The sequence below is a fragment of the Anthonomus grandis genome, chromosome 18, assembly GCF_022605725.1.
Source record: "Anthonomus grandis grandis chromosome 18, icAntGran1.3, whole genome shotgun sequence".
Lineage (NCBI taxonomy): Eukaryota > Metazoa > Arthropoda > Insecta > Coleoptera > Curculionidae > Anthonomus > Anthonomus grandis.
Window position 1 is genome coordinate 7,013,596 of NC_065563.1, and position 24,630 is coordinate 7,038,225.

The window sequence follows — 24,630 nt, forward strand, 5'->3', positions numbered from 1 at the left end:
ACCTACGTCTCTCAATAATTGCATAACACTTGTTATTACATATTATATACAAGTATAAAAACTAACTATCCTACATTAGAAAACAGTGGCAAAATCTTGGTAATGGTTATGAACATACTTATTGCATTCCTTGCTAAATTTTGATTTATTTTTTAATTTTTTTAATGTGCAAGGCAGAAGATTATAGGTTTTTGGTGCTAAGTATACAAAGAATTTTAAATTTATATTTTTTAAACTGCTAGGAATGTATAAATCACCTCTAGCCCTTGATCTTGTATTATGGATATGATTTATATGGTTTCTTATGTGAGTTTTAAAATGAATATATGTACATATTGTTGTAATGTATAATGTCCTTATATTAGTTGCTTGTTCTGTAAAAAGTTGATTTGTAGGGAAAAGCCTTGATTTGTTAAAAATAGTCTTCAAGATATATTTATGGACAATAGTTAATTTATATAAAGCATTGTTATATAATCCTCCCCATACTAAAATACCATATCTTAAAATTGACTCAGTGAGGGATTTATAAATTATAATAAGTTCCTTAATATTTAGAAACGTTCTAAGTATATAAAATTTATGAATCAATTTTTTTAGTTTATCTGCCAGATAATCTGCATGTACATGCCATTTAAGATTCTGATCCACATATATCCCGAGATACTTAGTATGAGCTGTTTCCTTGATCTGATTATATCTATCAATAGAAAACTGAGAAAAATTGGGTCTATTTGCTGCAGTTAGTGAAAAGGCAATGTAGTTGGTTTTGGTGACATTTAGACTTAGCTTAAATGTTTCCAGCCAATTTTTTACTTGATTAAGGCCTTCTATGGCATACTGCTTTGTTTGATCCCAGTCTGTACCATTAAAAAGTAATGCTGTGTCGTCTGCGTATGAAATAATTTCTCCATTATTAAGTTTTGTTTTAAGGAAAGAGTTTAAGTAAATTATAAACAGAACTGGGCCTAACACTGTGCCTTGCGGGACTCCTATCTGTATTACCTCTTCTTTGCTTAAAGTATTATTTATTTTAACAACTGGTCGTCTATTTTTTAAGTAATTCTTCATTAGAGTTATTGCAGTTCCTCTTACCCCATAATGTTCCAAAACTTCAAACAGTTTGTTATGTGGAACAGTATCAAATGCCTTAGCGAGATCTATGAAAACACCAAGGCACTTTCTGCTCTGGTTAAGATGATTAGTGACTGCTGAAGTGAGTTTGTGTAATGCATCAGAAGTACTACAACCTGGTAAAAACCCATATTGATTTTCAGCCAAAATGTTATTAGTGACAAAGAAGCTCAATAATCTGTCTTTCAGACTTTTTTCAAATATTTTTGCGAAGCAAGTTATTAAGCTTATCGGCCGGTAATTACTGACAACATTTTTGGATCCTGATTTATGAATCAGAGTGACAACTGTTAATTTAAAGCTTGAGGGAATATGTCCAGTCTTATAGATTTGATTTATGATGTGAATAAGTGGCTCTAGAATTTCTATGTGTGTTTGTTTAATCAGATTAGCCGATATACCATCAAAACCTGGGGAACTTTTATTTTTAAGGTTGTTAATGTGTTTTATTAGTTCATTATGGGTAATAGGTGTCAAATATATAGATTGTGTAATAGGGTTCTCCAGGCTATGTGGGTTGTGAGGTTGTGGGATTTTTTCTGCCATCTGAATACCAATATTTGTGTAATATTGATTACAAAAGTCAGCCATTTGATGTTCATCTTGGAAGTTTTCCCCATTTTAATTTTTTATTATAATGTGAAGTTTTTCTGTCTGTTTTTGATTCATTGCATCTCTTATTACTTCATACATTTTCTTCATATTATCTTTATTTTTATTAATCTTATTTCTATAATAATTTCTTTTTTGAATTGATATAATTTTATTTAAATGGTTTCTATAATTTTTATATTCATTTTCTAGTTCTACATTATAATTTTTTAATAGTTTTTGTTTTAGTTTGTCCCTATGTTTGATTGAGGCTATTATACCATTGGTAATCCATTTTTTAATTTTTCTGTATTTCTTGTAATATAAAGAGTGGCTTTCGGAGCTTTTTATATGCTTTGTATAGATTTCAAAAAATTAAAATTTAACAAAAAATGTTTCAAGTATGTTCACAATTATTACCAAAGTTTTGGCATATTTTTCTGATAATATACTTACTAGTATCTTGTATGTACAAACATATAAAAACAGATATTATACAACTGCTGAAAAACACATTTTTGTTAATTTTTCTCCTTTTTTTTGCTATTATGCACTCCAGGTCTATAACATTTTTTTTTGCTGAAGGACAAAGATAGAATCAAGGGTAAGAGTTATCACAATAGTTGAAGGTCAATTAAATAGGTTTACTAAAAACAGAAAAAAACTTTTCTTTGAAACATTAACCCACACAGGTGTTGTTTGTACATGTAGGTCAGTGTTACTCAAACTTTTTTCGTGATGGAACACATTTAAAAAACTAAATTTTTAACGGAACCCTAAAATCTAAACTAAAAGCAAAAGCAAATTTTGTTTTGTGAATTGTTTATTAATAATCATACAAAAAAAGATAGATACAGGTCCACTTTAATACATGCATTCATTTATTATAACTGCTGGCGGCACCCTACTGGAGGCTTCGCAGAGCACACTTTGAGTAACACTGATGTAGGTGTTAATTTTAATAAATATGATAGAGAACCAGGTGTACTGGTCCCTCCAAACAAATAAAATTAAAAAAAATAAATAAATATGTGCTAGATAAATTGCAAATTTAACAGCAAGACAGGTGTTATAAGATGGTTTAAAGTTCATTAGCTCATACTTGGATGAATAATTAAATTTTTTCCACTGTTTGTACTGTAGTGAGTGAATAATACTATAAGAATTTTTTCCTGATATAATTTAGGTGCTTAGGTGAAACAGCCATCCATTTACATTATTAGTTGAAACTTAGAATCCACCTTGTCGCAGTCTATTTAAGATAGGCTGCTAAGTAAAAATGCTGCTGCTATTCAGTTATATGAGATACTATATTTTAATAAGTTTTCAAGGCCTATAAAGTCATGACAATAAAAATTTATGGTAAATTACTTTTAAGGGTCTCCTTACTTAATTTGGTGCATATGTTATGGACTAATTTAACAATTTAATGAGGTCAAATGACAAAGTTAAGTCCCTATGCACTAAACATAATTAAAACTGGAAACAACTGGTTATTACTTGCAAATTTCTTAAATCCACTATGCGATAGTTTAAGGCAGATTCAATAATGCAATTTTTAATGAATAAAAGGCATGTTATACAAGAACAAAGACAAAAAAAGGGAGAATTAGGTTAGGGAAGTTTCTTACCCAGGACATCAGCAGATTTGTGGTGTACCTTGAACCAGGCATCGTCCCCAAATTGTCCGTTGACCAGTCTTTGGATTTTTCTCTCCTTCGAAAAGCCGCACACGGCCGAGACCAAATGGGGCTCAGTTTTTTGTTGTAATTTCGGGTCTGTCGCCGTTGAAAAATTGTGGATTCCATTCAATAAAGCGCGAGACAACAGACGTCCAGTTACGAATAAAGAGTGCATTATATTGTTAGGTAAGCGCGCCGTTTCAATCACATAATACTAAAGGGACGACACTAAACAAGGATTTTAAAGCACCATTTCCGTAACAATTCCCCAAACCGTAAGCCAAACACATCCAACCCACACGGTCACAAGATCGCACATAGAAATAACACAAAAGGAGAACCGTCAAGCGAATGTCAACGGATTTACCGTTTTGCCTATCTCACGACCAATCAGCTGATCGGATTTCAGCTGATATCGGTCACGTGATCCGTTATGCTTTTTAAAATGGCCGATAATAATATAGAGACAATTTTTAATAAAAAATGAGAAACTGTGCCTTGGAGCTTTGCAGGAAAAGCTGAATCTAAAGAGCTTAGCACCTTTAGTAATCCTTAGTTTTTATTTTACTCTCATTGTCACTAATTTGTAAGGTTAGGGTAGCGTTAGGGATCTGTTGCATGATTTCGCTTATAAAAAAAAAACGCTAAAAAACGTTACTACCAATTTTATTTAAAAGATTCTGCCCGATTAACCAAACATTTAATTCTAAAATTCTCCTGTAGCAAAAAGACGTTTTGGTCCTCCTTAAGTCTGGCCGCTCGGCTGGTCCCTAGCAGGCTCTCATTCCTTAAAAGTGCCTTACGCAGTTTGTGTGTTTCTTCTTGGCATATCCTGATCCCTTAAAATATATAAATAACGTTAAAAACTTTAGCCTCTAAAACTTCGGTTTCCTACGAAGCGGTACCGCAAAAGAGCGGCCGTAATTTGACGGCTCGCTTCGCAGCGAAAAAGCGTGTATGTACTTGCAAATCGAAGTGTGTTCCTCCAGAGCGTTCGGCACAAAACGGCACCGTAATTTCAGAAGCGGCCGCTCTGTACGTTGGGATAGTGCAAGCACGATTTTTGACGGTAGTCTATATAAAACTTTTTCGGGTGAACTGCGGTCTTGTGAGTTAACTATTCGAATATGCCAAACACCTTTTTAAAAAATACAATATTTATTTCGTACAAACTTAGCGTAGCTACAATTTCAACTGACTAACTAAAAATTACAAATGGTGGATATTTATATGAGTAAAAAGCAAGTTAAGCATAAGCAATGGTCAGCATTCTCCATAAGGGACTGTGACATAACTCCTCCACCCCTAGTGACAGCTCTACCGCTAAGGAAGCTGGATCGACTGCTGGTTGTCCTCTTGGCATTCTTTCTGGGCACAGTATCTTTTTCTCAATTTGGCATAACATATCCCAGTTACCAACATGATGTAGATAAGGATTGTCCAAAATGAGGGTACAGCGGGTACTCTGGGGAATTCTAGTGAAGGGTCGATTGCAACTATCTGGCTCTGCAACTCCTGAAGTTCATCTAGCTTTACATCGGTTGATGTGAAACTTAGGTTTAGTAGTGGCAATGGTTCATTGATCTTGTTTAGATCTGGAAACAGTAGTGGTTGTGGCCTGAAGTTTGTGGGTTTATCATCGTTAGTAATGATAAGTTCGTTGACCTTGGCCAAACAGTTGTTCGGAATATTAACCATATAGGATCCTATAAGTTGAACCTCTTCTTCTTGTGCTTGGCATTTCAGTAGAACTAGTGCTTCTTTTGGTAAGACAAATAACCAGTTGTTTGAGCTAGCTAACTGGTTAATTATGATGTGGTTAAGAACGACTTGTATCTGGCTACATACGGAAGTGCTTTTGACATAGGACAGCAGTTGGACTTCGCAAGGGCTAGATTCCTGAACATCTTGTAGATTAGATTTGTCACAGAGGAACAGCTGTGTGGAGACTTCTTGACTTCTTCAGCTATTTGATTTATCCGAAATTCCAACATTTCTTCTCGCTTAGCAATTTGTAAAATTGTGTTGTTAAATTTCTTTATAACACTAAGGATTAAGGAGTTTTGGTTCATTACACTTTGAGACAATTTATTGTCGTTCTTTTGCAGTTTATCGATAAGATGGTCGTAACGTTCACCATCCGCTGCATCTAAGTTACCGGTTATAACCTTAAATGCTGAGCCTACAATATTGATCAACCCGCGTTTCATTCTGTTAGGATGTGGTACAAGCTCTTTAAGTTTATTCTCTACTCTAGTTTGAATTAAATCTAATATTTTAAGATAATCATAATTATCTGGCAGATACTGAGGATGTTTAATTAACAGTGTAGTGATATTTATTGATTTTCTATGCAATTTGTTCATCTCCAACATTATCGGATTAAGGTCATAAACATGAATTAAATTATATTCAAAATCGCGAATTTTAGCATGCCCTAATTTAATTGGTAGAATTCCAGGATTGTCTTCTAATTTGCTTAAGGTAATCCGATCTTGAGGTAATCCGATAGTAGCATGCAGAGTCGCACTGCAAATAATAATTTTTTCTTAGCCTAAGCCTGTGGTTGCGATAAGGTAAATGTATGCTTAATATATAAAAATTACTATAAAAATTAAAAGTAAATAAATCTAATGAAAACTTAAATTAATTAACGAACCTACTTAAATATATATATCTACATTTTTTAGTCGAAACTCTACGTGGTTCTCAAAGGCCGTTTAATATTGTCCATATGTATCTTTTTATGAGAATTTGTCTCTACAGTTTTTCGGTTTTCGTCCAGGTTAACAATATGTTCTTTTCCCGAGAATTTGTCGCTAAGTTTTTGCCGACTATGTTTTTTAATAAAAATCTTTTGTTCGGGCTTAAACAACTCTGGGCTATCACGTTTCTGGTTAATGTTTTTTATAACATGTTCTTTATTTCTCATAAGAATTTCGTTAATTTTCGCGTATAGGATTTTTGATTTATCTTTATGTTCACTGATGTAATCTAATAGTAAAATGTGATCAAGATTAAAATCAAAGGGATCATCTGAAGTTATATGTCCGTTAATTATGTCTATTGGTTTAAGTTTGGTGACTGAATGAAGGGTGTGATTATATGCTAAGACAGCATATTTTATTTTTTGGTCTATTCTTGAGTTTTTAAATCCTTGGGCATTTAAAAGTCTAACATGTTCGGAGATAGTGGAATGGAATCTTTCTATTACTCCATTAGATTGAAGGTGATTAGGCGAAATAAAATGAATTTTTATTTTATGTAATTGGAGAAGTTCTGTGATAACTGTATTTTTAAATTCGGTTCCATTGTCTGAAATAACCTGTTTGGGTATACCGTGATGTGAAAAGAAAGAAATGAGGTGGTCTGCTATTTCATTAGCCGCCAATGATTTAAGCATATAAGCTTGAGCGTATTTGGAAAAACTGTCTAAGATTGTTAAGAATTTTGTTTTTTCTAGGGTGTAGGTGTCAACATGTATAATTTTAAACGGTCGGGTAGCAGTAGGGGTTATATTCATTTCGATATTAATGGGATGACGTTCATACTTTGTTTTAATACAAAGCTCGCATTCATTAATAAAAGTTTGTACCGAATTTTTCAAATTTGGCCAATAATATTTTGCCTTAATTTTTTCTACGGTCTCTTCAATACCTCTGTGGTTATTTTTTCCTTCATGGTAGTTTTGAATAATTTCGGGTATATTGTTTTTATCAGTGACATCCAATAGCTTATTAAGACATCTTTTAAATTGAAGACTTGGCCATCTAAAATTTTTTCGGATAACTTCGCAGAAAGGTTCATAGACATCGTCATTTTCGAAATATAAATAATAAAGTTTATTGGGAACAACTATTTCCTTAATAAACTTTAAAATATCATTTTTAAAATTATTTTTACTAATCTGAACCAAAATTCTTCTTTTCTTTTCGAAAATAATTGTTATTCTTGGTTTTGTTGGTGAATGATTTACCAAGGATATAAATATTTGGTTTGCACCATAATTAATAGGACTTTCGATTATTGGTACACCTACAATTGGATCCTGTTCTTGATTTGTATGTATGGTGTCATTTTCATCGGGTTCCTGTTCATGTTCTGGTTCCTGTTGCTCATCAGGCATCTCCCTTATGTCATCGTCGGGGTTAACAAACACTGAGGCTAAATCTACGTTATCATTATTGGTGTTATTTTCCTTAGACGTTGAGGGTAGACCAGTGCCTTCTTCTTCAAGTTGTTTGTTAAATTCTTCTATATATTTTTTCAGTGAAAAATCTCCTTCTTTAACGTGTAACTCGATACGAGATAGAGCATCTGCATTGGTGTTAGTTTTTCCTTTTTTATAAGTGATGTTGTAGTCGTATTCTTTGAGTTTAATACGCCAGCGTAAAAGTTTTGAACTTGGGTCTTTGAGCGAAAAGAGCCATTGAAGTGGTTTGTGGTCTGTGATTATGTTAAACTTTCGACCAAATAAGTAGGGCCTAAAGTATTTAGTAGCCCAGACTAAACATAAACACTCCTTTTCTATTGTAGAATAACTTTGCTCTGAGTCATTAAGTGTTCTGGATGCGTAAGCTACTGGCAATTCTCTTCCTGGAGGTCCTTGGCTTAAAACAGCTCCTAAGGCAATATTACTAGCGTCCGTTGTTAGGTTAAATGGCTTTGAAAAGTCTGGATATTGCAATATTGGCTCGCTGGTTAGAAGATTTTTACATGTTTCAAAACAATCTAGAAATTCTTGGTCGTGTACAATTCTTGCTCCCTTTTTTAGACACTTCGTAAGAGGTTTAGTTATTCTTGCGAATCCATTGATAAACTTTCTATAGTATCCCAGCAGTCCGAGGAATCCCTTAATTTCCTTTGTTGTTTTAGGAATTGGATATTTCTTGATAGCGATGATCTTTTCGGGGTTGGGTTTTACTCCATGAGGGGTAACGATATGACCAAGATAGGCTACCTCTCGTCGTAGGAATTCGCTTTTGTCGAGTTGTATTTTGAAGTTCGCTTCCCTTAATCTCTGAAATACTTGTTTAAGGTTTTCAATATGTTCTTGTAGTGACGACGAAAAGACGATTATGTCGTCCATGTAGACTAAACATTTCTCGTTTTGGATACCCTTGAGTATAGAATCCATTGCTCTTTGAAACGTCGCGGGGGCGTTCTTAAGCCCGAAAGGCATCCTTAGGTACTCAAAGTGTCCACTTTCTGTGTTAAAGGCGGTCTTTTCAATATCCTTTTCATCCATCTCAATCTGGTGGAATCCCGACGCTAGGTCCAAAGTAGTAAAGTACTGACACCTTCCTAATTTGTCCAGTAAGTCTGTTATATTTGGAAGAGGAAATTTATCACCAATGGTCTTTTCATTTAATTTTCGGTAATCCACAACTACTCTCCATTTTTGTTGGCCGGAAGCGTCCATCTTTTTTGGGACTACCCAGATTGGGCTCGACCAGGGGCTATTTGATGGTCTTATGATATTTTGATTTAACATTTTGTTTATCTGACATTCTACTTCTTTTTTATGGATAAACGGGTATCTATAGGACTTGGTATAAATGAGAATTTCATCTGTTGTTTTTATTGAGTGTTTTATTTTTGTTGTAAAAGTTAAGGGCTGGTCTTCCTGATAAAAAACGTCAGCGTATTTTTTACAGAGGTTAAGAATAGCTTCCTTTTCTTCGGGATTTAAATGATCTACTCTGATTTTTGAAGAATCTAATGTAGGATTATCGCAATGCACGTCATTAAAATTGTTGAGGTTAATGTCAGTAAAATTTTTTCGAGGAAATTTTTCTACTTCTAATGGTTCAGAAAAATCTAAAATAACTTCGTCACAAGAATTATTTAAAATCGTGGTTAGCGCATGACCATTTTTTGCTAAAGTTAAACATTCGGGGATTTCGCAATTATGTATTTTCGTGTGCGGTATTATAACTTCTCCATTTTGAATATTAGTTTTAATTTTTATGACTTGCTCGGTTCTAGAAGAAACAGTTACACAATTAAGTTCCATTTTGGTCTTATGAAATTCTAATTTGATTTTCGACAACGGCGTTAACAGAAAGCCTTTTTTAAAATCGATATTAGCTTCTAGCAGTTTCAGATTATCTAATCCTATTAAACCGTCAAAAACATTATGAAACTTAAATAAATAAAACTTTAAGTCTTCATTTTTTTGCAATTTAAAAATTTTTGAAGCCGGTACTGTGGTACTAAATTTGTGAGAGGATTTTTGAAAAACTGTGCTAACGATAAAAGGGTCATTGATAATTCGGTCAGGAAAAAATTTAAAAGCAATTTCCGGATTTAAAAATGATTTTGTTGATCCTGAATCGATTAAAAGTTTTATACCGTATTCCGGGAAAATTATATATGATAATTCGCTGGAATTCGAATTAGTAGAGTTCAAGGATATTACTATTTCTCGTTGCTGAGATGACTTCGCTTGCGAAAATTTGATTCCTGTAGGTCATGATTTTCAGTATTCCTATCATCAGCTGTGGTTTCGTTGGCCGTCTCATATGAACTTGTCGCCTCATCGGTAACTTGGTATTCTTGATAAGGATTGTCGTACACGTGCTCTTGGTCGTAGTACGTAGGTGCATTATAATAACACATCGGAGAATAATACGGGTCAACATAGTGGGCGTTTTCGTTATCATCATACATTTCTGTGGAATATAATTCCTCAAAGATGAAATTGGGTTGGCTGCCTGTATTTCGAAATATGTTTTGATTTTTGTTATGTGGTTGGTTTGGCTTAGGGCCACTAGAACAAATGCTCATTGGTTCAGGGGCAGGCAGTGGTTTATTTTGGTTGGGTCCAAATACATTGATCTGATTTGGTCTGGGATAAATTTTAGACGACGGGAAAGGGAATCGTTGAAAATTATTTCCAGGGTTTCGTTGGAAATTATTCCCAAAATAATTTTGTCTAAAAAGGTTAAGATTTCCAGATGAAGGTCTAAAAATATTTGGCCTTGGCATTGGGGTTTGATGATTATTAAAATAAGAAAAAGGTTGGGGTCTAATTTGACTATAATTTGGTTGCGTTCTATTTTGTTGGGGTTGAGATGTATTATTTGATTTAATTTGAGGATTTTGTCTTATGTTGTTTTGAAAATAATGAGTATTATTTTCTTGAGTCACGAATTGTAAGGCTTGAGCTAAATTCAAAGGTCTCATGCATCGAATAGTTGTCCCTAAGGGTTCTTTTAGGCCAGAGAGAAAAGTTTTTAAAGCTAGTTCATTATATAACTGTTTTTTGGTATTTTTTCCTTCAATGCTGTTTTCGTTTATATCAATATGAGAGCATAAAAGATTTAAAATATGAAGAACTTTATCGTAAAATTGGCTAGGTTGTTCATTATTGTTTTGTCTCAACATGACGAGATCCCTATTAAGACATGTTTCGTCTCGTTGATCCGCAAAGTTACGCCTTAAAGTATCTTTCAAATCGTCCCAAGTTGTAACGTTTTGTATATTTATGATAACTTTTGCTTGTCCGGTTAGTTTTCCAATTAAGCAATTTAACAAAAAGATATTTTGAAAATCAGCTGGGTTTGATGCCCTATAAAAATTAGTTATAAGACTTTCACAAGTTGATAGATAGCGATGTAAATCGTTAGGATTTCCATCGAATGTCGGAACACAATTAAGATATTCCGGTTTGAATTGACTCATTATTGATGCTTTTGTATTACCGTTATTGGAAAGAAATTTATTTTCTTGAGAAGTCAATGCAGAATTGTTATCACTAATTACTACTAAATTATCGATTTCTAATTTAAAATTACTTTCAATAGGATTAAATAATTGATTTTTAGTACTTGAGTCAGCTGAAGGTTCACTTATTTTTAAAACATTTAATTCTTCGATTATATCATCAAGCTCTGACATTAAAACAAGTTTCCAATTCAAATTGCACTTACATTAATATTCCTAGTTTCTCACCTTTTAATGTAAAATTATCAGAATATCGAAAGACGCAACTAAAACAAAGCTTATGGCAGGAAATTGGGATAATACTTCGTAAAACAGGTGAGTATCATTTATTAATAATATAATTATTATATACATATACATACATTTATATATCATACATATACATTCTATTTCATCTCTAAGTTTTCAATGTTCTCTGAAGTAACGATCTTGCCATTCAATGGCGCCCAAGTCCATTGAAATAATTCTTGAATCTATCACGAATTTCAAGTGATCGTCTGTCGGGCACGTGCATTATTTTCCGCTAGATTAATCAGATTTTGTGTTGGTAGAGGCATAACATTATCTACTGTAGCTTGATTAGGAGCAGGTATTTTTGCTTCACGCAATAATTGTGCAATATACAGGCACACACAATTAACAAATCTGTTGTTTCGGGAGGTACAGCTATGGGTTGAAAGAAAATACGAAAATATGCACATAGTTGTAGTTGTAGCACAACGAAAGCATTTTCAGTTGTACGCCTCGCACGAGATAGGCGATAATTATACACTGCTTTATCATGATCATTAGCTGATTGCCTTCTTGGAAAAGGTTTCATTAGATTTTCGTGTAAAGCAAATGCCTCGTCCCCAAGAATGACGTTTGGAAGAACAGTGTCTGTTCTCGGAAGCTGTTGAGGAGGAGGGATGTTAAATTCGTGATTTAAAATTTTCCTTCCAAAATTGCTTTTAAGATATATTCCTGCATCTCCTTCCCGGCCGTATGATCCAACGTCAATAGTGACAAATTTTAAATCCGCATCGACAATAGCAAGCATGACAATAGAATAAAATTCTTTGTAATTAAAATACAGGGATCCGCTTTTTTTGGGTGATTTTATTCGAATGTGCTTTCCATTTATTGCTCCAACACAATTCGGAAAATTCCATTTGGATAAATATTGTCTAGAAATTTTGCGAAAATCTTCCGTATGATATCATTGAGCATCCTTTTGACCATACTAGTTGCTACCTGTCGTACTATAACACCAATCCGTGAATGGCTTATTCGAAATTGAAATACCAAAGATCTGTAGGACTCGCCGGTAGCCAGAAATCTAAAAAGAATGAGCTGTGTAATAAAAGGCACTACTGTTATAATAAACTGCTCATCATAAAAATCGACCCACCCACTTTTTTGGCCAATATTTGATAGCTCGCCATTTAAAAACAAGTGAACGGATTTTGAAAAACTTTCAAGTATTGTACACTTGTGGAGTAGTTGAGTTTGAGGGTCCTAGTAGGCAACAATAGTATCTGTTAGATGATCCCTCAGGACGTTTTTAAGATTTTGTCAATATCTTAGCCTACTACGATCTTATAGTAATTTTTCTAAAATTTCCACTTTATTCCAGTGTAATCCCAAAATTGAGAAAACTATGGAAGGTATCGATTGATTTTCAATGTAGAGTTTAATTATAGGTTATGTTCTTTCAGATTATGTACTTTGCCAGATCCATCGAAAGAAAAAGGAAGGTATCGCCTTCCCTTTCTTTAACACCCTGTAATATATCTTGTGTGCAGAATATTTCAATAATAAAATTAGACATAAGAGCCAAAGAATCAAGCAGTCAGAATTTACCAAGTTCGTCAAAATCCGCTAACCTGTTTTTAAATGGCGACCTGTCAAATATTGGCCAAAAAAGTAGGTGCGTCGATTTTTATGACGAGAAGTTTAGTATATTAATCTACGAAATGAGAAAATGTTTGATTATTGTCGAGAGATTGTGTAATCTTAAAAATGATAAAATTTTCCAAGAAGTCCTGTTTACAATCCTATTTTTAACCATGATTATCAGATGGTCAATGTAGTAAATACTGACAAAATATTTAATTTAGTACCTGTTGTGGAGAAGTGACATGGTATGGTATATGGTAACGGGAAAGCTGTACTGGAAGTAAAATGCAACAAATTGGGGATTCTGGAACTGTTTCTGCGAGGTAAGGAGAATACAGTAAAGTCAAGTCTAAATTTTACAGAAAATTTCTTTTATTAAAGGCATTTAATAAAAAAAAATCTTGAAAATTTAGAGTTGCCTTTGCTGTACTCTCCTTTCCTCACGTAAAATACAAACGTGACTCTTCCAAACTGTTAAAAATACAGTAATGTCAACATTACATATTATTATAGACCTAGTTAAAAATAAACAATTACATATAATGATAGTGTGGTATTTAATTATTTTTTGACATTTCAGATATTGACTGCAGTAAACGTTGGGCTTATATTAGAGACTACTACATTAGGAAAAGGGGAAAACCCAGTACCGGATCAGTAGGAGAAGCTTCAAAAAAAAGGTCGGAGTTACTGTGTTTTTTAGATAGCTGCCCAAGTGTAAAACAAAAGTAATAATGAATGTGTTTTTGAGATAAAGCCCCTGTATTATTCTTATTTTATTTTTAGAACAGTAAGTAACATTGAAAATATTGAAAAGACAAGCCAAAGCTCTCAGGAAGACATGAATCATGTCCGAAATAGATAGTAGCGAAGAACAAAGCTTGCCTATACAGACACAAGACACTAGGTCCTGGAATGTCTGCCGGACAGAATCGGAAAAGTCGGAGATATACAATACTCCTAGCATTTCCAGTACCAATAGTACGACTTCTAAATCGACAATATATTCAGTAAAAAAACGTAAATCAAGTGCTAATTCCGACGCCCGACTTCAACTGCTACAAGATATTGCTCATAAAACAGGACATGTGCAGGAAGCTCAAGACGAGAATGACTTATTTTTTGCATCTACGGCTAAAATTGTTAAAAAAACTACCTACACCAGAACAGGTAAGGCTCAGGCTGCAGATAGCTACTATGATTGGAAATGCAGAATTAGCACTATACAATCAAAGCAGGATTGTCCAGAGTAATGAGAGCATCTGCTTTGTCTCTCCAGGACCATCCACCTCCAACTCCACTGCAGAGAGCAATGATTTTAATTTGTTAAATACACTTCAGACATTACAATAATCTTACATTACACTACCATTGTTATTAGTTACATTTACTTACCTTAAAAAATACATAGCTTTTGTTCTGCTGATATCGGCTTTTTAATTCGATTGCTTGCTCTCACAGTAATATCATCGTGAATTTTATCCAATACGTAACGAAACAATTCCGGAGATAATCGAAAATATTCTTTAGACGGAAGATGACGGCATATCATAATTTCATAGGCACCCTCCGTCTCCCGTTTTATATAAATATCAGATTCTTGCCTTCTGCCCTCCTCTTCTGACGATTCTTCATCCTCAAGAACTATTAGAATAGCCAAACTTGCCGTCAGGTCGTCCATCTTGCAAATACCACACACAATCTTTGATTGGAACTGTCAACTGGCTCTTGCCACCGTATTTTGTCGCACCGTATTACTTTAAGGTGTGATTTCCTAGCGACGTCCAGCGTTCGCGGTCCGCCGCCACGTCTGGCAGTTAATAACACGTACAATGTATTTTGTATGGAATCGTTTTCCTTGAAGCGTCGTGACTCGAAGTCGCAACGTCCAGCCATCAACGGCTGCCTCTCGACTGCTCAAAAACATGTCGAGACGCGAACGTAGACCCTAGCCGTCTATACATCAGTTTGATATAAGCAGAGTTTAGCTGAAGATAATAACACAAAATGTCAAAAAAATTTACAGATGCGGAAGATGAAATATTGATTTATCAAGTACGTGAATATCCTTGTATTTATGACCATGAAAATAAAGACTTTAAAGATTACCAAATTCGGGAAAATTTATGGAAAGAAATTGCTGCAATTTTATCAAAGAATCGTAAGTATTTAAGAATAAATTCATTGTTTTCCGCTCCATATAGATGAATCAAGTTTTGTGAATAGTAGGGTTGCATTAGGTCAAGTAGGTCGATTAATTTTTCCCAATGTTTCAATTGGTATTTTATACAGTGTCCACCATAATGTTCGCTACATATGGGAATTTTTTTTTATTTGTAGGATATGGGAAAATGTATTATGCTTGATCAAATGCTCGAATTTCCCATATATAGCGAACATTATGGTGGACACTATATAATTGTTAGTATTGACAGTAAAACACAAAACTGTTTTTATCCATAAACATCTTTTATTATATGTATGTATATTTTTCAAAATATTGGCTCAATAATTATCAAATTGTGTGTAGATTAAAGATTAAAATACAAAAATATGGACACACCTATTAACTAAAGAAATTCTAAAGACTCTGTCGTTTTGCCATTCTGTTGTTCCTTCTTCCCTAAAAAAATTTGCGAACATTTCTCTGATTTCCAAACCAGTTGCATCAGCAAATCCTCCACCTTCTGTTAATGGAGTAATGTTCTTTGGCAATGGAATATTTGAATCATATCCGTAATAAAATTTTTTGTTTTTTCCATAAATCCATCTCTTAATAGATTATGAAGACAAGTCACCATAATCAACTTATCGCATACTTCTGCTTTAACAGCTATTGGTGTATAATAGATGCGAAAGACTTGGCACAACAGACCAAATGCATTTTCAGTGACACGTCTGGCTCTACACAGTCGGTAGTTGTAAATAGTTTTTCTTTTATCGCCTCTAGCCGATAACTTGCTGCATGGTTTCATTAAATGTCGATGTAACCTAAATGCTTCATCTCCGATTACTACATAAGGTAGCTTCCTGTTTGTATTAGGTAGAAATTCATCATTTGGAAATAAATTTCCTGAATACATCTGATTGCCCATCGGTGAATTAAAAAAAATGGAACTGTCTCCCTCTTTACCGTAAGCACCGACATCAACAAACAGAAATTGCTAACAGAACTATTGAAAAATAATCTTTGTAATTGTAAAATAGGGAGCCACTATTGTTGGGGCAAAATATTCGAATGTGTTCTCCATCGATTCCTGCAACACAGTTGGGGAAATGCCATTTTTTCCAAAATTCCAACGCTTTTTCCTTTAAGTGTTCACTACTACATGGTCGCAAGAAAATCGGTACCAATGTTGAACATAAAACTTCCAGTGTTTCTCTAATAATAACTGAGATGTAGCTGAATGAAATGCGGAAGGCAAATGACAGGGATCTAAATGTTTTTCCAATAGCCAAGAATCTAAAAAATAAAAAATATCATAAACTCTAGGTTTCTAGTTCCTACTTATATAAAGATATTTGAGATTTTAAATATTTTTTTTAGCCGAAGAATGCAAAACTCGCTGGAAAAATATTCGCGATAATTATTTTAAAAATAAAAGAAAGCAAAAGTTAGGAACTGGTTCGGCGGCATCATCCCGACCTATCAAGTGGACACTGTTGGCACATTTGAAATTTTTAGAATTGGTGAAAACTGAACGAAGGTATGACACTTTTTTGTGTATGGATAAATTTATCCATAAAATAAAAAACATCGCTATACCATCGCCTACAATTAACAAATGAAATTTTATTTTTAAACTAATTGTAGGCGACTTCAAAACTTTGATGAGAGTCAAAATGACAATAATTTACAGTCACAAACTTTTGATGATAATACGACCGATTCAGAATTAGAGATAGATAACGAAATTGATGACGTCGCATCACCGGAATCTATCGATTTGAATATACCTGCAAAAAGATCAAAACCAAATATGGGCACAAGTCGATCAAATACTCCCAGCAGTAAATCAAACACTCCATCATTATCAGGAAGATTTGTTAAATCCACAACAGCAAAATCAAAACTACTGCAAAATTTAGAAGAAAGGTCAAAAGAGCGCATGGAAATGTATTCGAAACTCGTAGATAATCAGAATGAAGACGAAGTTGATTTGTTTATAAGGAGCATGGTTAGCTAATGTTAAAGAAATTACCTCCTAATTTAATTAATGAAGCAAAATTAAAAATTTTGACCATAATAACAAATCTCCAGGCATCAATGACTAATCCAGAGCAGCCACAAAATCCCTGTTCACCAGTGCAAATGACTTCAAGTCCTCAACAAGTGGTATATTTTCAAATGCCAGGTCAACTAGAAGATATTCCAAATGAATCAGTTAACACTCCTCAACCATCAACATCTTCAGTGAACCCACAGGATAACTACACAACGAAAAACAAATATTTCCATCTATGAAGAATATATTTTTTTTAGATACAGAATTGTATTGTTTGAGTTTTCTTGGTGATAATAAATAGTTTTTGTTCTCATTTTAAATTTTTCAAAAAATGTGTCTTACCTTAGTGTCCAATTTTTCTTCTGGAGAAATAGGAGTTTTTACTCTGTTTGTGAGTTTTTTCTTTAATTCATTTCGAACTAGGCTTAACAGAAAATTAAATTGATCCTTATTAAGCCTGAAGAAGCTGCGAAACTTTTCATCGTCGTCATTTAGGTGATTTTGTATAAGGATCTTGTAATAACCTTCTTCGTTTCGAGATTCATACAATTCACTTGTTTTATCACGCAACGACAGTAATAACCTCATGTCATCATCATTCTCTTCTTCTAATAACGTTAACGCTAATAACTTATTTTTATTCATGTTGACGACCTGCAACTTTTGATTTGCATTCGACTGTACTATTTGCTATGGCGGGTGTGCTCTCACTACTACAGAAACGCGGACGCTAGACGCTTCAACCAAAACCCAAAATCGGGCCGCGAACGCTGGATGTCGCTAGGAAATCACACCTTTACAGTAATATTCACCGTCCAAAGCGGCCGTACTACTCGTTGACAAAAACGGCCGCCAAATTACGGCCGCTCTTTTGCGGTACCGCTTCGTAGGAAGCCGAAGCTTAAGAGCATAAGAAAAGTGCGTTTGGTGCATAATATTAAGTGCTACAATTAATTATTTTATACCGGCGCTTTCCTCTTTTGGCGTGTATTTTTGTACCGACGTTGCCGTTTCGCCAGCAGGATTAATCTTACTGCTGTGCGGCAACGTGCTGGACCATTTTTTCGCTAAGGACTTTTTCGCTTTTGCCGTATGGATATTATCAATTATTTCCAAAAGTTTAGACTGCTCTTCTTCTGGTAAAAAAGAGGCTGCCTCTTGAAATACCTGAAATATACAATGAAAAAATGTTGTTATCTTGCAAGTACTCTCTAAAACGTTTCCTGTCATTAGTGACATTGATATTTCACAGTACATCGTTTATTACAAAAACAAATTTGAAAATTATAAATAATATTTCCACAGTGCTGTGAAACTATATAATTATTTGTGTTTTCGTTTTGTGGTGAAAACCGAGATGCAAGCAGTAACGTTTCTACAATCGATCCGCAGTATACTAACAATCCAACCAAGATAATTCCGAGTAAGATTTTATCTTATCTATTGATTTGTAGTAAAACAGGATATATTTATTATTATTATTTTTTATTCATTATTTATTTATTTACGGGATGTGCCCATTTTAACAAAATTACAAAATAAATTATATTCTAACCCTAAATAAATATATTCTACTCAAATTGCCTAAATAAGGCCACAAACAAGTCTAAAGAATGCTGGAAGCTGGAAGATTGTTAATGATATCTGTCAATCATACAGCAATTATTCCATGGCAATCCCTGAATGTTCTGCTAGTCATATAAATGACTTTTTTATTGGAATTGCTGATAAAATCCATAAAGATTTGGGTTTCCCAACTTTGCTCCTTTGTGTGATGCTCTGGGTGGTTATGGCTTGCATCATCTATTTCGGGCAGCAACTAGACAGGGTGTTTGCTTGGATAATGTCTTTGTAAGTCCCCACATCAATGTACTTTCATCACTTGTTGTACAACCCAATATCTCAGACCATGATGGTCAGCAGGTTGACTTTTCAGTACCTACATCCCGCAGTTTAATACATACAAAAAAAATATGCCGGCCTGTAACACAACATGGGCTTTTTAATTTCCATAACATTATTTCAGATACACCTTGGCATTTTGTATCAGAGCCTAACATATTGGTTGAAGAAAAGTTTATCACATTTCTAAACATTTTACAGGATACGTGCTTGAAGTGTTTTCCCATAAAGCAGTTTACTGTGAGATCAGATCAATCCAATAATATTTCCTGGTTTAGTGACGAGCTTAGAGGGATGCGTGAGAGGCTTAGGTTTCTTGAGTTGGTGAGTAAACAATACACAGATGTATATCATAAAAATGTGTTTCTTCAGTACAGAAATAAATACAACAAAGCAATAAAAGAAGCAAAAATTAAAGCAAATGACCGACTCATTCAATCTTCAAGTAATCTTGGTCGCACTATGTGGCAAGTCATAAATAAATATTGTGGCAATAAAACTGGAAGAGTTAGAGATTGTAGTCTTACAGCGAATGATTTTAACAACTTCTTTTTGGGTGTAGGTCAGGGTATCATGTCAGGAATGCCAATTTCGAATATTGATCCAATATCATTGATTCCCAAACATGATATTGTTTTTTCTTTCAATGAAGTATCCTATAACAAAGTCCGTGATATTATCTCCAGCCTCAAAAATAAAAATAGTAAGGATATTTTTGGTCTAAATGTTAAAATATTAAAATCAATTACAAATGAAATTATTGTTCCACTTACAAATTTAATCAATCTGTGCCTTAAAGAATCATGCTTTCCATCTGTTTTAAAGGAGGCACTTGTAATTCCTTTGTTTAAGAAGGGTGATTGCAATAAACCAGATAATTACAGGCCTATATCTCTTTTACCAATTGTGTCCAAGATTTTAGAGAGGTGTCTAGCTGAACAGATTGTGGACTTCTTTGAAAAAAATAACTTATTTAGCAAATGTCAATTTGGTTTTTGTAAAGACAAAAGTACAGTTCTGGGCGTCTTGGATTTGGTTTCAGATATTCTTGAAGGTTTTCAAAATTTTCAATATGACACAGTTCTTTGCTGCGACCTGAGTAAAGCTTTTGATTGCGTCGACCATGGGATCCTTCTTGGAAAGCTCAAAGCCTATAATTTTAGTCCATCAAGCGTTCAACTTATGAAATCTTGGAAGGGCAGGTGTCAGTCTGTGAGTTTTGCTGGGGTGGCGTCGGCAATAGGCGATATTACAATGGGTGTGCCTCAGGGGTCAATTCTGGGACCCATTCTGTTTTTAATATATATCAATGATCTTCCACTAATTAGTGAATATGCAAAATTTACCCTCTTTGCCGATGACACCACAGTATCCTTTCGGGCTGACACTCTGGGTGCTTCCCTGGAGGGATCCCTGGTGGCGCGGGAAGGAGTTGAAAGCTGGTTCTGCAGCAATCGGCTTCTCATGAACTCAGATAAGACACTTAAAATCATTTTCTCTATGAGGGAACTTGGGCAGGTGGAGTCTGCTGACACAGCTAAATTCCTAGGAGTCACACTAGACCAACGTTTACATTGGGGTCATCACATCAACCAACTGACTTTAAAGCTAAACAAAGCTGCCTATCTAATAAGAGGGCTCAGTGATAGGGTCTCAGCAGCAGTTCTGAGAACTGCATACTTTGGTGTTTTCCATTCACACTTGTCATATAGTATTCTAGCCTGGGGACATGCATCTGATACCAAACGTGTGTTCGGTATACAGAGAAGGGTGATAAGGGTACTAGCTGGTCTTGCATATAGGGAGGACTGCAAGGCAGCCTTTAAACAACTTGCCATTCTCACCCTGCCCTCAGTGTACATTTTGGAAAACCTTCTGTATGTTAAACGTAATACTCAGTCTTTTACTACTCACCAAGATATACATGGCTATAATACTCGCCATAGAACTGACTTTGTACCTCCTTACTGCCGTCTGGAAAGGTGTCGGGATGGACCGGGCTTTTGGGGAATAAAATTATTTAATGCTCTTCCCTCTGAAATAAAATACTTACCTCTAAACAGTTTTAAAACAAAAATCAAAAAAGTTTTATTAGTGAATGCTTTTTATTCATTAGAGGAGTTTTTTAACCTCATATTTTAAGGTGATTTTACTGTGTTTTTATAACATCATTTATTGTTTTAGTTATAGTCGAATTTTAATTTAATGTTCTTAGTGTTAGTACTGTTAAGTAGTCTGTTTTGACTTTACCTATGTATTTTTTGACTTGTGTAAAATGTATATTACTGGCATCAATAAAAATTATGATTATGATTATGATTATGATTAACAAATCCACTTACTTATTTATCAAGCACCAGTATTCAAGGATCATTTTTCTTTATACCTAAAGACTTGGTTGAGCTTAAGGAGGTATTAACTTCTATAAAAAAACAAAAACTCAGCTGGATGGCCTATCTGCCAAAATATTCCTGAACATGCCGGACATCTCTTTGAGTGTCCTTGTTGAAGCTATAAATGCATCATGGGTAATGGGCACCTTTCCCGCTTGCCTAAAATCTGCTGAGGTTATCCCAATTCATAAGACGGGCAGCCTCACTGAACCATCAAACTTTAGACCAATATCCCTTCTGTCCACACTTTCAAAGATTATTGAAGAATTGGTTAAAAAACGTGATGTCTTATTTTTATTTATTTATTTATTAATGGAAATCATTTACAAAAGTATTACATAGCATACCTATACAAACATATATATTCAGATACAAAACTATCTATAAATCAGTGAAAGGTGTAGATGAGTTAATTAATTAAAGCCCCTATGAAATAATATTCTTTAACTGCCCCTTAAAAGATGTTATCCTAGAGTCAAAAAAGTTTATCTGTCCTGACAGACCATTAGCACTTCGAGCCATTCGTGTAATTGGCTCATTAATGCCATAATTGGTATGGTGGAATGGGACTGAAAATATTTCTGATTGTCTATTCAATCTGGAAGGCACCCTAAGTTTAAAAAGAGACAATAACTCAGGACAATCCATAGTAGCATTTAAAACCTTATGCATAAAACATAAGTCGAGTAATGTTCTTCGTGACTCCAATGTGGGTAAGTTCAGGTTATCTCTGACCCACTGATAGTAATACTCCTGTCTCCTGTAACCACATCTAAAAGCCGCCACCCTTAAAAATTTATTTTGAGTTTTTTCAATCTGCTCAATGTAGCAGTTATATGATGGGGACCACACAATTGAGCCATACTCCAAGATGGGCCTAACAAGAGAGCAATAAAGTAATCTAAAAGTAAACAAAGGCAAATCAGTTGTAGACCGTTGGATATTCAAATTCAAATTCAAATATGCTTTATTGTTTGAACAAAAAATTGTTATAAACAAAGCTTCACCTAATCCTAAAGAGACAGAGTTACAAGGTTAAAATTATATTTAAAAATGCAAGTTACAATGACGGATCAAAGTTAAACAGTTAAAATTTACATTTTTTTTTTTTTTTTTTTTTGAATTAATAAAATCAACTATATCTAACTTTTCTTAACTAAGTACAGTGCAACATCTAGGGTTAAAAAAAGAAAAACATTTAAAATAAACAGGTTAGGAAAAGAGCTAGGTCTCCCTTAATTAATTAAAATCTGATTGTCGTTGAAATATTCAGCCACAGAGTAATAAGCTCGACCACTCAGAAATCTCCTCAAGAGAAACTTAAATTTGATGACAGATTTTGCCCCTCTATTGTCTCCTGGTAGGTGGTTAAAGATTTTTATACCTTTATAAAAAATTGATCTCTTCACCAAGGCAGATGTTGGAATGGGAAGCCGCAAATTATTCCGCTGGCGAGTGACATATCGTGGATTCTGTAGGACAAACCTGTATTGATGGGAGAAAATCAGGCATGCCACCTCCTGTATGTATAGGCAGTAGATTGTAAGAATGCCCTCCCTGATAAAATATGGTCGGCATGATTCCCTAGGTGATATCCCGCATATATAATGCACAGCACGTTTCTGTAGAACAAACAACATCTGTAGAAGATAGTTGCTTGCACTACCCCAGAAGCAGACACCATACCTGAGATGGGACTCAATCAGGGAAAAGTACACGGCTCTCCCAATCCCCATGTCAAGCTCCCGACAGGTCACCCTAACAGCAAAACAACCCGCAGAAACCCTATTGCTGAGACTCCGTATATGGTCCTCAAACTTAAGTTCCTTGTCAATCACCAGACCCAAAAACTTATTGTTAGAATAAGGCGGGACAGGGCAGTTAGCAATAAGAATATTATCAAGACTACGATTATTTGTAAAACAAATTAGTTTGGTCTTCTCTGGATTTAATGATAGTAAATTTGCCCTAAACCACTCATATATAAGTTGAAGATCAGCCAACATGGCTATTCTCAAAGAGTCGGTATCATACCCATGCCAGAGAACGGTGGTGTCGTCAGCAAAGAGCGTGAATTTTCCCTGGATATTAAGTCGAACGAGGTCATTAATATATAGGAGAAAAAGTATTGGTCCCAGTACCAACCCTTGAGGTACTCCCCAGGCAACAGATTGATATTCAGAATACTCCGACCCCACACACACTCTCTGACGACGACCCTTTAGATATGAACAAAACCAACTCGCCGCCAAGCCCCTAAAACCATAGTGGAAGAGCTTCCGCAGCAGAACCTCGTGACTGACGCAGTCGAAGGCTTTCGACAAGTCACAAAACACAGCAGCGGAAACTCCACCACCGTTAATCTAACAGTAGACATCACTCATAAAGTTAAACATTGCGTCATTTGTGTTTTTATTTTCTTGAAAGCCAAACTGAGAACCACTAAGAATAATCTTTGATTTTAAATAAGACATCACACGTTTTTTAACCAATTTTTCAATAATCTTTGAAAGTGTGGACAGAAGGGATATTGGTCTAAAGTTTGATGGTTCAGTGAGGCTGCCCGTCTTATGAATTGGGATAACCTTAGCAGATTTTAGGCAAGCGGGAAAGGTGCCCATAACCCATGATGCATTTATAGCTTCAAGAAGGACACTCAGAGAGATGTCCGGCATGTTCAGGAGTATTTTGGCAGATAGGCCATCCTCCCCGGCTGAGTTTTTGTTTTTTATAGTTAAGTTAATACCTCTTTAAGCTCAACCAAGTCTGTAGGTATAAAGAAAAATGATCCTTGAATACTGGTGCTTGATAAATAAGTAAGTGGATCTGTTGTTGGGAAACCCAAATCTTTATGGATTTTATCAGCAATTCCAATAAAAAAGTCATTTATATGATTAGCAGAACATTCAGGGACTGCCATGGAATAATTGCTGTATGATTGACGGATATCATTAACAATCTTCCAGCATTCTTTAGACTTATTTGTGGCCTTATTTAGGCAATTTGAGTAGAAGGATCTTTTGGCGATTTTTATTAGTCGCCGATACAAGGACCTATAAGAGTTAAAATATTGATGAAAAGCCGGGCAATCCGTGA

General features: G+C 34.6%; 2 protein-coding genes and 1 long non-coding RNA gene across 3 annotated transcripts in view; 1 reads left to right on the forward strand and 2 right to left on the reverse strand.

The window, feature by feature from the left end:
• Window positions 1–3,745, reverse strand: part of LOC126746995 (protein phosphatase PTC7 homolog) — a 109,745-nt gene extending 106,000 nt beyond the window's left edge. The window contains exon 1 of the mRNA XM_050455463.1: window positions 3,357–3,745. Within this exon, the coding sequence (XP_050311420.1) occupies window positions 3,357–3,582 (226 nt within the window). The 5' untranslated portion in view covers window positions 3,583–3,745. The remainder of the gene's footprint in view (window positions 1–3,356) is intronic.
• A 312-nt stretch (window positions 3,746–4,057) lies between these two features.
• LOC126747086 (uncharacterized) overlaps window positions 4,058–24,630 on the reverse strand; it is a 108,662-nt gene continuing 88,089 nt past the window's right edge. Inside the window, exons 13-14 of the mRNA XM_050455580.1 lie at window positions 18,205–18,406; window positions 4,058–4,246 (exon numbers count right to left, since the gene is read on the reverse strand). Of these exons, the coding sequence (XP_050311537.1) occupies window positions 4,074–4,246; window positions 18,205–18,406 (375 nt within the window). The 3' untranslated portion in view covers window positions 4,058–4,073. The remainder of the gene's footprint in view (window positions 4,247–18,204; window positions 18,407–24,630) is intronic.
• The window catches only part of LOC126747087 (uncharacterized), a 30,517-nt gene continuing 24,390 nt past the window's right edge, over window positions 18,504–24,630 (forward strand). The window contains exon 1 of the long non-coding RNA XR_007664077.1: window positions 18,504–18,662. This is a non-coding gene — a long non-coding RNA (uncharacterized LOC126747087). The remainder of the gene's footprint in view (window positions 18,663–24,630) is intronic.